We start from the raw sequence: 16,720 nt of genomic DNA on the forward strand, positions 1-16,720 counted from the left end.
AGCTTGTGGAGGGTTGACCTCACTACTTTCTTCATTGTTGAGTTGTGGTTGAGTTCGCTCATTGTTGACACCATCTTCATGAGAATGACCTTGTGCTTCTTTTGATCTCCCATCTTGACTATCTCTTGTTGCGGAAGCTTCACCATGTTCATTTGATGAAACATGATGAATGGTTGAATCAAGATCATCACGCACAACATGGTCTTCATCTTCGTCTTCAATGGGCTTTACTTCACCAATAGCAAGCTTCTTGATTGCTTCATGTGGGGCTTCCTCATTACCTACATTCTCAACATTGACTTGCTCTTTTTGAGAGCCGTCGGTTTCATCAAAAGTCACGTCTACCGCAATTTCAATCAAACCGGTGGTTTTATTGAAAACACGATATCCACGTTCGTTAGTACCATAACCAAGCATGAAACCTTCATCAACCTTTGGTGCAAACTTAGAACTTTTGGATTTCTTGTTAAGTATGAAACATTTGGATCCAAAAACTCTAAAGTAGTGCACCTTAGGCTTTTTACCGGTTAGAAGTTCGTAGGCGGTCTTTTCTCTTATCTTGTGAAGATATAAGCGGTTGATGGCATGACATGCCGTGTTGACCGCTTCCGCCCAATAGTTGGTTGGAGTCTTGTATTCATCCAACATTGCTCTTGCGGCTTCTATGAGCGTTCGGTTCTTCCTCTCCACAACACCATTTTGTTGTGGAGTGTATGGAACCGAAAACTCATGCTTGATTCCTTCTACATCAAGAAACTCTTCAATGTTGGTGTTCTTGAACTCCGTTCCGTTGTCACTTCTAACTCTCTTGATTTTGACATCAAACTCATTTTGGGCTCTTTTAGCAAACTTCTTGAAGATTCCTTGGACTTCACTCTTTTCACGCAAAAAGAATACCCAAGTGAAACGAGAATAATCATCAACAATTACAAAGCCATATTTGTTACCACCAATGCTTATATAAGCGACGGGTCCAAATATGTCCATGTGAAGCAACTCCAATGGCCTTTCGGTTGTCACAACATTCTTGACGGGATGTTTAGCTCCAACTTGTTTTCCCGCTTGGCATGCGCTACAAATCCTATCTTTCTCAAAAGAAACATTTGTTAGTCCAAGGATGTGTTCGCCTTTTTGAAGTTTGGCCAAGTTCCTCATCCCAACATGGGCAAGTCGGCGATGCCATAACCAACCCATGCTAGATTTTGCCATTAAACAAGTCTCAGGATTTACTCTATTTGATGTGAAATCAACTAGATAGAGTTTCCCCTTTAAATGACCCGTAAATGCAATAGAGGAATCCTCCCTTCTATAGACTTCCACACCCTTATCCGTAAAGAGACAATTGTAACCCATCTCACAAAGTTGTGAAACGGACAACAAATTGTATCTCAACGAATTCACAAGTAAGACATTGGAAATGGAATTATCATTTGATATTGCAATTTTACCCAAACCGAGTACTTCACCTTTTCCATTGTCACCAAACACAATATTTCCACTTTGATCATGACTTGGTTGAAATGATGTGAACATGTCCTTCTCTCCGGTCATATGATTGGTGCATCCACTATCCAACACCCAACTTGTTCCACCGGAGGAATATTCCTACAAAAACAAATTATGCTTTTGTTTTAGGTACCCAAAAAGATTTGGGTCCTAAGGGGTTAGTCACATAAAACTTGGGCACCCAAACACTCCTCATAATTTCCTTTCTCTTTTGGGCACCAACATACTTAACCATAATCTTGCCATCCTTGCCCCAACAACACATATAGTCACTAGCATAGCACCGTGGAAGTGGTGCTTGTGGCTTGAGGACATCGGATTGCTTTGTCTTGATTGTCTTGGTATTTGTAGGTTGAATCTTTGGAATGTATACCTTGTTGTTGGCCTTGCATATAAGCTCATCAAGAGCAACGCCCTTGTTGAACTTCACACAAGGCACACCATTTATTATATTTCTTCCATTTGCCTTTCCATCATACCTATTGTAGCCAATGCCTTCCTTGATTGATGGGTGCCTTGATGACTTGTATATAGTCTTGTTAGATTGCTCTTGACACTTACACCCATTCTTCAATATCATCTCCAACCTATGAATCTCCTTGTTTTTCTTCTCTAACTCAACAAGGTTAGTTGCATATGCATTTACATCAATTTTATAGCATCTTTTACAACCATCACTAGTGGAGACATTAGAGACTTCGGTTGCCTTAGGAGAAGTTGAAGTGCTAGCCCAAAGAGTACTATAGTTTAGCTCAAGATTTTGATATTTTTCTTTCAAGCTTGTGAGGCTTTCTTGAGCTATACTCTTTTCATTCTTAAGGCTAGCTATTTGATCATTAACCGAGGAATGTTCCTTAGTCAATTTCCCAATTGAGTCATTGGCTAAAGATAATTCAACGGTTAACTTCTCAACCTTCATCTGTTCCTCGGCGATAGATGCTTCAAGTGCAAGGTTTTTCTCTCTCTCTTGAGTAATTATATCTCCTTGCAACTCTAAGCATCTATCCCTCTTCTCTAATTTCTTCATTAGCATTTTTATTTTAGTGAATGCCTTTTTACCAAATTTCTTTATCATGGTTGCTTCAATTTCTTCTATGTTATCATCACAACTATCATACTCATCACTAGAGGAAACGGGTGTAGTATGTACCTTCTCCCCTTTTGCCATGAGACAAGTTGGAGTGTAGTAGTTGTTGTCGATGAGGTTGTAGAAGAGCCTCGGTGGTGAAGATAGGTTGGCGAAGAGCTTTGGTGGTGAAGTTGAGTCGGGGAAGATCATGGTCGGTGAAGAAGAGTGGTGGATGGCGATGTTTGCGGCTCCCTTCTTCTTCTTCTCATCATCACTTGAGTTACTATCACTTGACTCCCATTCTTCCTCAATATGAGCTTCACCTCTCTTCTTGCCTTTGTTCTTCTTATCTTCATCTTTGTCATGCTTGTGCTTCCTTTTCTCATTAGGACAATCGGCTATGAAGTGGCCAACTTGACCACATCCATAGCAAAATCTCTTTTTGAACCTTCTCTTACCATCACCATAGGTCTTGCGATTGCTCTTCTTCTTCATAAACTTTCTAAGATTTCTAATCACAAATGCAACCTCTGCATCGGAATCTTCTTCTCCACTTGAGGAATCATCCTTCACTTTCTTCTTCTTTTCTTGACTTGAAACTTGACCTTCATGTTGTTGAGTTGCTTTAAGGGCGGCACTCTTGTTGAATCTCATTGCATTAGGATTTTGATTGTGAGCATTGATTGCATCTTCATCTAGACACTCATGATGCTTGAGCTTTGAAAGAACTTCTTGAGGTGTCATCTCATCATAGCCGGGCCTTTCCATGATCACGGACGCTAGCATGTTGTTCTTGGCTCTATAAGTTCTCAACATCTTTCTAGCAACTTTGTTGTCATCCCATTCGTTGCTACCAAGAGCTCTTATGCGGTTGACCAATGCCATGAGCCTATCAAACATGGATTGTGTTGTTTCATTTTGCAAGAATACAAATATTTCCAATTCACCATGAAGTAACTCTATGTTGCCTTTCCTCACACTAATATCTCCTTCAAATGATACTTTCAAAGTATCCCAGATTTGCTTTGCACTTTCCATTCCATTTACTTTTCTAAACTCATCCGGAGCTAAGCTTGACACAAGCAATGCTACGGCTTGTGCATTTTGATGGAGGTTGTGCACTTCTTCCGGAGTTATCTCTCTATCTTCATCGGTAGGAATCATCACACCAACATCCACAACTTCCCAAAGTCTTGCGGCTATTAGATGCATCTTCATCTTGTAAGACCAATCGGTGTATCTTGTTCCATCAAAGTGAGGTGGCTTGCCAATATTGACGGACGGAGTATGTAGTGTTGAACCTTTCATGATTTGTCCATAGTCAAAACTCATGTGTGAATATATTCCTTTTCCATGAGCATGCTCACCGGCTCCAATATCACTAGCGGCATCTTTGTTTGCTTCATTCTTGTCACTAACATCATTCTTGCCACTTATTGCATCATCAACCTTCTTGCTCAATTCTTCCTTCAACTTGCTCATCTCATCTTGCATCTTTTTCATTTCATCTTGAAAGAGCTTGACTTGAGTACTCATCAACTCTTCAGCTATTTTCTTGGCCATTTCGACGGCAACGGCTTGCATCTTGTCGGTCTCCGACATTGTTTCTTCTCACGTGGTGAAACGCAAAGAGAAGACCTCGCTCTGATACCAATTGAAAGGATCTAACAATGCCTAGAGGGGGGGGGTGAATAGGCGTATCTAAAAATTACTGCAAAAGCTAAGTTCAAATTTGTCAGCCACTGTCGGAAGTCCCGACGTTTGGGTCGGAACTCCCGACGTTGTCAGAAGTTCCAACGTAAACGTCAGCAGTTCCGACGCCTACGTGAACTACAAAAGCAGTGCCAAATTTAACTTTGCGGATAAATAAACTTACAACCTCACTTCCTAGTGGTTTGGTGAAGATGTTGAGTCACTCCCTTGACGCCGTAATGCCTCCAAACCTTAGATCGAGTCCAAACCCTAAAATGGAGATTTTGGAGACAAGGAGACAAGCACATACAAGTAATCTCAAGCAATCACAACAACAACAACAAGCACGCGGGACACAAGGATTTATCCCGAGGTTCGGCAACCCCACAAAGGAGCTCCTACATCCTCGTTGTTGAGGTGACCACTAAGGTCGGAGTCTTTTCCACCTCCTTGCCTCTCTCAAAGCGACCACAAAGGTCACTTGAGCTTTCCACTAAGAAATCGAAGGGTGATACAAACTTCCCAAGGCTCTTCCACAAGATGGAAGCTCTAGGGCAACGCCTAGCCGGCTAGGGGCAAAGCCCCAAGAGTAATAGACGCAAAATCAACCGGCTTGACGAAGAAATCAAGTGCTCAAGCTTTCTAAAGTGATGCTCTCACTTAATCCACTCTTCTTTCACTCAAAACCCAAGGGAATCGAAGATTAGAGCAAGGGAGAAAGGAGAGGGGTGCTTTTGTTGCTTGGGAGCTGTTCAGCACGGAGTGAGTCAACTGTGAAATGAGTCCGTAACGGTTAGAAGTGAAGAGAGGAGTATTTATACTCCAAGTGAAAATCCAACCGTTCAGATCTACGTCGGAAGTCCCGACGCAGATCCCGGGAGTTCCGACTACAACAGAAAACACTGTTCACAACAAGTCAGAAGCCCACGGGTGAAAGTCAGTGTCGGAACTCCCGGCAAACGTCGGGACTTCCGACGGTCGGAACTCCCGACGATCGTCGGGACTTCCGACGAGCACAGTTAATCAAAACAGCCAGCACTGCTGAGGCCGGGACTCCCGGCTTGGGTCAGGTCAGTGTCAGAACTCCCGGAGAACGTCGGGACTTCCGACGGTCGGAACTCCCGGCGAACGTCGGGACTTCCGACGTGCACAGACAGCAAGCAGTCAGAAGCACAGGTGCCGGGACTCCTGGCTTAGGTCGGGACTTCCGACTGTCGGGAGTTCCGACTTACGTCGGGACTTCCGACACCGAAAGTCACAGAAAAATATTCTATGTGCTCGTGAAGTGCTAGAGTAACACACGTTTGATTTTATTTAAATGCTTGAGCACTCTATCTTCCTCAGACCAACTAAGCTTGCATCCCTCTTTATAGTGCGGCGGAACCTAAACTCAAAAACAAAATTAAAACCTTTGGAGATCGTTTTGAATTCGTCCGCCTTTACAACTTCAAGAATTGAGGGATACCATTTCATCTTTATCAACTCTTTGAATCTTTCATGGGACTAATAGCTGCAACATATCTCATTAAGATCACATTAGTCCCTAATTTGGATGTCATCAATACACCAAAACCCACATAGAGACAAATGCACTTTCACAAGGACATGTGGGACCTACGAATATAATGAGGAAGTCAATAGTCGAGTCAAGCCAAGGAGGCAAGGTCGGTTTGAGAAATTGCTAGCTCAGCCCTTAGCAGCCATGGAGACGGGCATAGAAACATAGAAATACTTCATATACAACTAACAAATGTATCTAGGTATCTGTGCGTTGCAACAGTAGTAATAATAATAATAGTCGAGTCAAGCTAAGGAGGCAAGGAAGGTTTTAGAAATTGCTAGCTCAGCCCTTAGCAGCCATGGAGAACGAGCATGGGAACATGGAGATACTTTATATATAATGTAGGGCTTATTTGGCATAGCTCACAACAACTTCACGAGTTGTTGTGAGCTGTTTTATTTGCTAAATAATTATTTTCAAAACAGTTTCACCTATAAAGTTATTTTTCTCTGTCTCTCACAAAGACATAGTTGGGATGAAGCTGAAAAAAGTAGCTTATCCTAGCTCTCTCTTATTTCTGTCTCCCATCCATATATGAAGTTATTGGTGAAGTTGTTTTGTCAAATAGTTTTTTCAAAACAGCTCAACTTCACCTAGAAAGTTACTCATAAAACTTAGTCTTACTAGTGAAGTTGAGCTATGCGCTCCTAATATTATAGGAACCTAAATGTTTCTAGAACAGGAACGCGATTGTTCGTGGAACGAGAAACGTTTCTCTGGTCCACGTTCGTTCCGGCTGCTTAAGGCTCGGCAAACTGCAGTAGTAGCTTCCCCGTTGCCCGTTGTGCTCACTGCCATCTCGATCGCAAGAGGGAGAAAGACGAGCGCTTCGAACACAATGATCGCGCCGCCCAGCGCTGTTCCATGTTTCTCCGTGCTGTTTCTCCTCGTGGTTTCATCATGCTCGGGCGACGACGTCGACTTCATCTACCAAGGTTTCCAGAGCGCAAACCTGACCCTGGACGGCTCCGAGTCTGTGCTGCACGGGGGCGCGCTCCAGCTCACCAACGACAGCAACCGCCTCGTCGGCCACGCGTTCCACGGCTCTCCTGTGCGCTTCCTCGATCCACCGTCGTCGTTCAGCACGGCCTTCGTCCTCGACATCGTCACCGTCGGGAGCGGCGGCGGCCACGGCCTGGCCTTCGTGGTGGCCCCGTCCACCGTGCTTCCCGGAGCGGCCCCCGAGGTCTACCTCGGCGTCCTCGGGCCGACCACCAACGGCAACCCCGCCAACCATGTCTTCGCCGTGGAGTTCGACACCGTGCTGGACCTGGAGATGAACGACACCAACGGCAACCACGTCGGCGTCGACGTCAACAGCCTCGTCTCCAACGTGTCGGAGCCTGTCGCGTACTACGCCGGCGACGGCGATGCCGGCGGAAACACCAAGGCCGTGCCCGTGACGCTGGAGAGCGCGCAGCCAATCCAGGCGTGGATAGACTACGACGGCGGCAGCGGCGTCCTCAACGTGACCGTGGCCCCGGTGTCCGTGACAGACCGACCTCGCCGGCCGCTGATTTCGACAAAACTCGACCTGCGACCGATCTTCAGGGAGGATATGTACGTCGGCTTCTCCTCGGCGACCGGGAAGCTGGCGAGCTCGCACTACATCTTGGCGTGGAGCTTCCGGACCAACGGGCTCGCGCAATCCATCAATCTCCGGCGGCGGCCCAAAGTTCCGAAGACGAGCACGGCGCTTTCCAAGCTCGTCATCATCAAGTTCGCCGCCGTGGCATGTGCGGGGACACTCGCTCTGATCGCCGCGGCCATGGTCATCGTGCTCTGGCTTCGGAAGAGGGCGAAGCTCGCTGACACACTGGAGGACTGGGAGCTGGAGCACCCTCACAGGTTCCCGTACAAGGACCTCTACAAGGCCACCAAGGGGTTTAAGGAAAGCGAGCTCCTTGGCGAGGGCGGTTTTGGCCAGGTGTACAAAGGAGTGCTCCGGCAGCGCTCCGGCGGCGACAAGGTAGCGATCAAGCGGATCTCCGCCGGCACGAGGCAAGGGATGAAGGAGTTCGTCGCCGAGGTCGCGAGCCTCGGGCGCATGGGCCACCGCAACCTGGTTGAGCTGCGCGGGTGGTGTAAGCACGGCCAGGACCTGTTCCTCGTCTACGAGTTCATGCCCAACGGCAGCCTCGACGCGCACCTGTTCGGCACGGACCGGAAGGCGCCGCTGCTGGCGTGGGCGCAGCGATTCGACGTCCTCAGGGGCGTCGCCCGCGGCCTGCTGTACCTGCACGAGGAGTGGGGGCACGTGGTCGTGCACCGCGACGTCAAGGCCAACAACGTGCTGCTCGGCGCCGACATGGGCGCGCGGCTCGGCGACTTCGGCCTCGCGCGCCTCTACGAGCACGACGCGAACCCGGCGACGACGCGCGTGGCGGGCACCCTCGGGTACATGGCCCCCGAGCTCACGGTGACCAGCCGTGCCACGACGGCCACCGATGTCTTCTCCTTCGGCGCCCTGCTGCTCGAGGTCGCGTGCGGGCGCCGGCCGGTGGAGCCGCCGAGCGAGGCGACGGACGACTCGGACGTGATCCTGGTGAGGTGGGTCCGCGACTGCGGGCTCGACGGCGACCTGCTCCGAGCTGTGGACCCGAGGCTGGAGGGACGCTACGACGAAGGGGAGGCGAAGCTGGTGCTGTGGCTTGGCCTGATGTGCAGCCTGGCTCGCCCGGAGGCGAGGCCCAGCATGCGGCAGGTTTGCCGGTATCTGAGCGGCGAGGAGGCATTGCGGGAGGATGCGGTGCTCGTTTTCACCGGCGCCGACTCGGTCGAGTTCATCGGGTCGTCGCTCTCCATAACGTGGTCCTCCTCCGGCGGTACCATGTCGGCCGGCTCTCTGCATGGTGGTCGGTGAACTACTACTATCGTATAGAAAGCTGTTAAGGTGCACACACATTGTGGTGGGCCTTCGGTTCTCGGTTCGATTTGATTCCCTCGGTTATTGATGAAATTCGGTTCCTAGAAAACAGAAACCGATCGGTTCAAAAAAAATTTAGAAACTGAGCATTTCGGTTCTCGGTTATTTCGGTTCGGTTTCGGTTCAAACAGAACTAACCGAATTTTTTCAAAAGACCTCGAGACAACAATAAATATATCTGTTCAAAGGCAAATTTATGCAACACTATATTCATTTTTAATAATAACAATGTATAAGAAAACAATAGCAATATAGTAACACAAATATATAGTAGTTCAAATATAAAACACTACACATAAACCAAACATAATCCTATAAAATATAAGTAAGTGAAGTATAATTCATGTAATTCAGTTCTTTCGGTTAACCGAGAGTAGAAACCGAATTTTCTTCGGTTATTTTGGTTCCTCAGTATCAAGAACCGAGTAAGAAACCGGTTTTTTTCGGTTCCGGTTCTTTCAGTTCGGTTTTCAGTTCTTGGTTAAATTTGCCCATGGCTAGTGTTTTTTTTTTGTGTAAAAAGATGTACAGATAGGCAGGTACCGTGTGGCTGTTGCGTTTATGTACACAAGTTTGGCTCTAACGCTTTCTGTCCCCTAGGCCTTATTATAGAAGCTGTTCGGTGTTCCAGGATCAGAACTGCCTAGAGTATGACTACTGAACATACATAGTACCATCAATAGTTGTTGAATAAAGAGTACACCGACAATTTCCCCTAGATGGGAACTGATATTGAATGTGCAATATTCACAGTTTCATTTCACAATGAACTAATACTGAATGAAGCTGACTACTCTATGGCATCGGATAAACTTTGATTTGTGTCGGCCACTTAGGCCCTCTTTGGCAGGGCTTCACCGGCTCCGGGTACTGTTGCAATACTGTAGCACGGAGCTGGAGAAGCTCGAAATCATGGCTTCACCGGCTCCGGCTCTCCCCAGTTCATTTTCTGTCTCGATTTCCGAAACGGCTCCTGCTACAGTATCGCTAAGCGTGCCATATGTGCAACAGTCATGGCAAAAGAAAAGTTCGGGAGATAACAGTAACCAAAAAAAGAAAGAAACCTCCAGGTTAATGCAAAGAGTGGTGGTATTTTAGGCTTATGCCCAATGCTTCAGGAAGAGAGGCTTCAGCTTGAGGCGTGCCAGAGAGATAACAGTAACCAAAAAAGAAAGAAACCTCTAGGTTAAGGCTCTGTTCACTTTGCTGAAAAGCCATGGCTGAAAGTACTGTTCGCTAATTTGTTGTGAGAGAAAAACGTTGTTCGTTCGCTGAAATAGTACGGCTCATAAGACAAGCGAACAGGGCCAATGCAAAGATTGGTGGTATTTTAGGCTTCCCAGTGCTTCAGGAAGAGAGGCTTCAGCTTTCTCAACACCCTATACTATCATAATCACTTGAAGACCAATTATCTTAGCTAAAGCAAACTGCATACCAAGTAAATAACAAATCTAACGTGCAGTCTAATCCTACAAGCTAAATTGGATAGGCTACAACAAATCACTAGTTCACTACAGAATAAACTTCTGACAATCTCCTGCAAGGCAGGCAAATGTTCATCGGGACATTAGGATTTTGGTATTTGACGATGGTCTCGGAATAGCATGTACATCTAGCAGTCAGAAGTATTCTGTTACAAAAAGGTAGTTAACAGCACGGTGAACTGCTAGTACTAATCTACTATGGATTAAGACCCTGATTCTCTTGTGACTGTTTAATAAAGCAACAGACCAGATAATAATACTGCACTAAATTCAATCTGTTAGTTCAAATCTTGGCAATATGGATGGCAAAGGTTCAGTAATCAGTGGAAACTACACCAAATTAGCACAATCCTGTTTGGGTCATTCCAAACGATTATCCTTTCAAACACTTAGACTATGATTTATTATTCGTATTACATGATATAGATAAAGCACAAGGAATAGCTCTATCCACTTCGATCTACAATCAGAAGAGCCTCCAGACCTAGTACTACAGTCAGGTATGGATATTTGCATGGCTGTGGCTATGGTGGGCGGGGTCGCAGCCGTGGCAATGGTGGCAGAAGTTATGGCTACTGGAACTGCTATTACTGTTGTGTTCATGTACACAAGTTTGGCTCCAACACTTTCTGTCCCCGTAGAGTACTGACTACTGAGTATACATAGAACTATCAATAGTTGTCAAAGAAAGAGTGCATCGATATTTTCCGCCACTAGATAGGAACTGATACCGAATGAGTGTGCAGTATTCGCAGTTTTTTGAGCTCGCTACTCTATGGCATTGGATAAGGTCGATTTGTGTTAACCACTTGCCCTAAAACATGACATCGGGTATTATGAAACTGTAAGGTTGTGTAAATGGCTTATGCTCCCTCTGTGAAATAGACTAATTTTCCACGATGATGTCTCGATTGGATTTAGTCATAACTTCAAGGCATTATCGGAGTGGATCCGTCTCAACTCTGAACCACGACTTCAGCAAGAAGGAAAAACTGAACCATAACAGATATGCTACAGTCATGGCAGAAGAGAGGTTACAACAACAATCAGAAAGGAAAGAAACCTCCAGAGTAATGTATAGAGTGATGTGTGAGATCAGGTCAAAGGAAGAAGAGGCTTCAGCTTTCTCAACACACTATATTATCATAATCACTCAAAGGTCGATTCCATTAGCAAAAGCAAATTGCATAGGGAGTAAATCTAACGCTCAGTCCAATGCAGTGGACTAAATGGAAAGGCTCCACTATATTATCATAATCACTCAAAAGCCAATTCTGTTAACTAAAGCAAATTGCACAGGGAGTAAATCTAACACAGTCAAATGCTCTGGATTAAATGGAAAGGTTCCACTATATTATCATAATCACTCAAAGGCCAATTCCATTAACTAAAGCATATTGCACAGGGAGTAAATCTAACGCCCAGTCCAATGCTATGGACTAAATGGAAAAACTCCAGCAAACAACTCCAGCAGATCACTACAGAATTGGCTTCTAAGACGATCCAGCAAAGCAAGAAAAGGTCATTAGGACCACTAGGATTTTTGTTATTTGGCTATGATAGCATGTACAACTAACAGTCAGAACTATTTCATTACAAAAATATCAGGTACGTTTTGAGCTATGATGGATTTAGACCGTAATTAGTTTGTGATTCCTGAAAGCAGCAAAACAGATAATGATACTGCATGTTAAATTCCATCTTTTAGTTCAAGTATTGGCAGTATGGATCGCCTAAGGTCAATGAAAACTATACAGAAGAGAACACCAAGTTGGAAAACAGCACAATCCTGTGTGGGTCATTCCAAACGATTTTTTATTCAAACATGTAGACCATAATTTATTATTCATATTACATGATACAGATAAAGTACAAGGAATAGCTCTATCCACTTCAACCTACACTCAAAAGAGCCTCCAGACCTAGTACTACAAGGTATTAGGTATAGATCTTTGCGCCATATCATGTTCACCAACCATTGATGAAAAAGATCAGGAATAGAATTCCAAAACAAAAGAGCAGTTTGGAGGGTTAATTGAACATAAAACTTTATATCTTACCATTGAGATTTTTCTGGAGTACATCCATCACCGAACCAAAGTCAGCCTTCACACTGATTGGTGGATTAGCATACTGGCAAACCATGTCCTTGATGTTTTTGTCATGGTAGTCGATCTTTGACTGAGTGAACTTCAGCCCATGAGCCGTGCTAACAACCACAGTGCAGTCATTAGGCCCAATTATACGCTGATCCCGGAGCTTAAACAAAGCAGCAAGTGCAACCCCAGTATGTGGGCAAGCAAACATCCCAGTGCGGTCAGCAAGAGCCGTCGCATCCATTAGCTCCTCCTCTGTAGCCTCCTCCACAATACCATTAGTAGCCTTCAGCGCGACCACCGCACGGTCAACAGATACGGGATCACCAATCTGTATCGCAGATGCATATGTAGTTTCAGCAACCTGTGGCTGAAACTCAGTCCAGCCTGATTTGTAGTACCGGTACAATGGATTTGCATTTGCAGCCTGTGCACAGACAAGCCGTGGGACACGGTCAACAAGGCCAAGAACGCGGCACATCTCAAACCCCTTGTAGAATGCATAGATATTCCCAAGATTGCCTCCTGGAACAATGACCCAATCCGGCACCTGCCAATTGAACTGCTGCAATATCTCGATGGCCGCTGTCTTCTGCCCCTCAAGGCGAAGTGAGTTGAGCGAATTGGCAAGGTAGATTGGCAGCTCTGCAGTGACCTCGCGAATGAGTCGCATGCAGCCATCAAAATCAGTGTCCAGAGAGAGCACGGTGGCGCCGTTGGCGATTGGCTGGATGAGCTGCTGCAGCGAGATGCGGTCCGCTGGCAGGAACACGATGGCGGGGATCCCCGCGGCCGCGCAGTAGGCCGAGAGCGCCGCGGAGGTGTCTCCCGTGGACGCACAGCCAACACCGTTGATGGGGCGCGAGAGCGGTGCGCGGCGGAGGCGGTTCACCTGACTGACGAGCACGGTCATGCCGAGGTCCTTGAAGGAGCCGGTGTGGGAGATGCCACAGTGCTTGACCCAGAGGTCGTTCATCCCGCCGAGGTGCTCGCGGCCGAGGCGCTCCGCCCAGAAGAGGTTCGAGTTGCCCTCGAAGAGGGAGACGATGTGGTCGGAGTCGATCTCGGGGAGCACGAACTCCTTCTTGGACCAGACGCCCGAGCCGTAGGGCCACGCGGTGCGGCCGACGCGGGAGTCGAAGAGGTCGCGCCAGTAGGAGCCCGGGTAGCGCGCCAGCGCCTCCATGTCGTGGCGCACGTCGAGGAGGCCCCCCGAGCTGGAGCGGTAGACGACCTCGTCCAGCGAGTAGCGCTCGTCGGGGTCGCCGCCGGGCGCCGGCGGGAAGGGCTCGTACCACGCCGAGAAGCCCTGCGCCGGGCCGCGGAGCCGCGCCGCCTCCTCGCGGATGTTCTCCTCCGCTGGGCGGCGGTACTTCGTGGCCGTCGTGTCGGAGGAGGCGCAGCGCGCGCGGCTCGGGCTGGCGCGGGGAGGCAGGCGGAGGTGCGAGCCGGCGGCGGGCGCCCGGACGGATGGTTGGCGGGAGTGGGAGAAGAGGAGGGAGAGGGAGGAGGCCGCGTTGGAGGTCGCCATGTGGTGCGGTGAGGCTTTGGCGGCCAGATTGCAGAGGGTGGGGAAGGAGGGCGAGATTAGGGGGGAGCGGACGCTGGTGACGAGGGTTTAGGCTTTTTGGAGAGGAGGAATTTCTGCGTCTCATTAAAAAAAAAATCGCAATGTCACGTGTCTCTGATAAAGTTCAGCGGTTATCAGCGTCACTGCTCTAACTTTTTTTTTCTACCCTTCATATCACTGCCATCAGTTTGGGCTCTAACACCGTCAAACTGCAGGTATGAAAAGTCGAAAATACCCTTGTATCTAAATATGTCATTAATTTTTTTGAGCATCTTAACGACTTCAAATGAAAAAACTTAAAACTAGAAAGTTGTAGATCTCGTCAAGATCTATAATTTTTATATAAAAATTATTTTTATTTAATTTCGCAAAAAAATATAAAATTTCTAAGATATATTAATCATATCAAATTATATTTTTTATGGAATTAAATAAAGATAATTTTTATATGAAAATTATAGATCTCGATGAGATCTATAACTTTCTAGTTTTGAGTTTTTTCATTTGAAGTCGTTAAGATGCTCAAAAAAATTAATGACATATTTAGACATAAGGGTATTTTTTACTTTTCACACCTGCAGTTTGACGACGTTAGAACCCAAACTAACAGCAGTGGCATGGAGGGCACAAAAAAGTTGAAGCAGTGGCGCTGAAGACCGCTGAACTTTTTCACACACAGGGCATTACGATCTTTTTTAATGGCACACAGGGAATTCCCTTTTGTAGAGGGGAAGACGGAAGTCGTGTCGGTCGGCGAGGGCCGATGTGTTCGGCCCGGTTCCCGTTTATGTTTCGCTGGTGGTTCGTCGAGCTGCTATGATACGCTCTCCGTCACGAGAATCACGCGCTGAGCTAGACGCACGTCGTGTCACGCTGGCTGGAGGTTGAACCTCTAGGCCCAGTGCTCAACGCTTCAAATGCTCAAGGGGCGAACCATCCTAAGACTGTCTCCAATAGAGCATGCATTCCGAAACCTAAACGCAAAATAGGTTCAACACAGTGTTTTGGCTATCAAAACCACGCTCTAACGGAAGACTCAAACACCTCACCCATTTTGCATACGGGGTTCGCCGAAACGTAAATCTGTGTCGTTCTAGAGAGAACGACGCAAATCTCTGCCGACGCGCAAGGAAGGGGGGAGGGCGCAAGTCACCTGGAGGCCGGCGCGGGCTGAATTAGCGTAGATCGAGGGGCAAATCGGGCGGATCTCGCCGCCGATTCGGGAAATCAAACGGCGAATCGCGCGAATCAGGCCGAGTGGGTTCGGATAAGACGGAGGCGGGGGTCAGAGCGCGGCGGAAGCCCCTGATGGCGGCGTCATGGGGCGGGGGCTTCTTGAAGAGGAGCAGCCACGCGGCCGCCGGGCCGCTGCCACCGGAGGACACAGAGGAGAGGTGGTAGAGGCGGCGGAAGTCCGAGGAGGAGATGAGGCTAGAGAGCAGGCGCGCCACGGAGCGCACGCGGAGGAGCTCCGGGACGGCGAGGCGGAGCAGGATCTCGTGGAGGAGCTCCGACAGGAGCAACAGCAGCGGGGCCAACGCCGTGGCGACCGAGGTCGCGGGCAATGGGTGGGGGTGCTCGCCGGCAAGGGGGGGTGGTCGGCCATGGGAGGCGGGGAGCCCCCACGGCACTGTCCCTGCTCGGCCCCCGTGGCACCTCCTCCTCGCCCGCGACCACCGATTGAGACTGAGACAGGGACGGACTTTAGTTTAGGCTGTTGGAGAATGACGAGTTTTGGGTGCGGGACCTTTTACTGTGCATGACCCAAAATATGGAATGAGTCCTCGATTTGGGTATGTGTTGTTGGAGATAGTCTAACCACATAAATGAGCAAGCAACACGATACCTATTTGAGCGAGCAATTACCTTATTTTCGCATGCTTTTCAAGGAGTAAGTTGTAACACCCCAGTGTTACGATCTTATTTAGCGCCGCGATTTAGGTCTAAGTAAAACTTCGAAACGAGTTTCTCGGATTCTTAATTTAAAACGTACTTGAGGCGATAAACGAATCCTGTGTGACGTAGTTTCGCGGATTCAAATAAACATCCAAGTTCAATCACGCCGTGCGTATAAATATTTAGGAATATCGAACGACGATTTTGGCGAGTAAATTAAGCATGAAAAGCAACAAAATAGAATCCATTAATAAATAGAATGATATATACATATATATATATATATATATATATATATATATATATAGTTTTTGAATCAAATTTAAATTGGAGCTTTGCTGACATTTTCTGCTGCCTAGGCGTTGCAAATGAACCATTAGATATATACATATATATATAGGTATATATACGTTGCGACGATAACTCTAAAACAAAGAATCAGAAGGAAGGGCAAACGTACTCAGTGACACTGGTAGCGATTGTACGACTGTACAAGTTGACCGACTGCTCCTCGATCTGTCTTTTTTCTCCGCTCGTCTGCCTGCTGGCCGCTGTTGTCTCCTTCCCACTCGATTCTGAAAAGTCATATTTCAGCAGTTGCCTTGCCTTGGCATCGTCCTGTCCCATCAAGAGCACTTCACACCAGTCGTTTCACACTAGTCGTTTGCTTGTTCCTTCCACGTGCTACACTCCGGGTCTCCTCAGGTCTTCTTTTTTTGAAGCACTCCTCATTTACTCAGGATACCATGGGACACATGGCTTTGTAGTTCAGCTGCTCAGTTGTTCTGCATTAACTTCTGCGCCTGCACGTTGTCACTACCGTGCAAGTGCACCGCACCACGGCACTAGTCACTATTTCTCCGCAGTGACCCTCTGCCGTGATTGACGAGCCGCATCCTTTTCCTTCGCCTGTAGCTTGA

General features: G+C 47.3%; 2 protein-coding genes across 2 annotated transcripts; one reads left to right on the forward strand and one right to left on the reverse strand.

Annotated features, from left to right (window-relative positions):
- The first annotated feature begins 6,651 nt into the window (after nt 1-6,651).
- On the forward strand, nt 6,652-8,766 carry LOC136452753 (L-type lectin-domain containing receptor kinase IV.1-like). The gene has a single exon (XM_066453353.1). It carries the CDS (start codon nt 6,667-6,669, stop codon nt 8,689-8,691), a length of 2,025 nt encoding a protein of 674 aa, XP_066309450.1. The 5' UTR covers nt 6,652-6,666; the 3' UTR covers nt 8,692-8,766.
- Nucleotides 8,767-11,483: 2,717 nt separating this feature from the next.
- Nucleotides 11,484-13,919, reverse strand: LOC136452754 (threonine synthase, chloroplastic-like). The gene has a single exon (XM_066453354.1). It carries the CDS (start codon nt 13,863-13,865, stop codon nt 12,288-12,290), a length of 1,578 nt encoding a protein of 525 aa, XP_066309451.1. The 5' UTR covers nt 13,866-13,919; the 3' UTR covers nt 11,484-12,287.
- Nucleotides 13,920-16,720: the final 2,801 nt, after the last annotated feature.

Source organism: Miscanthus floridulus, chromosome 5 (genome assembly GCF_019320115.1).
Source record: "Miscanthus floridulus cultivar M001 chromosome 5, ASM1932011v1, whole genome shotgun sequence".
In the NCBI taxonomy this organism is placed as follows: Eukaryota; Viridiplantae; Streptophyta; class Magnoliopsida; order Poales; family Poaceae; genus Miscanthus; species Miscanthus floridulus.

Bases quoted from the DNA above. Each gene is read 5' to 3' on its own strand.
- LOC136452754 (XM_066453354.1), bottom strand. From the start codon at position 13,865: ATGGCGACCTCCAACGCGGCCTCCTCCCTCTCCCTCCTCTTCTCCCAC.
- LOC136452753 (XM_066453353.1), top strand. From the start codon at position 6,667: ATGATCGCGCCGCCCAGCGCTGTTCCATGTTTCTCCGTGCTGTTTCTC.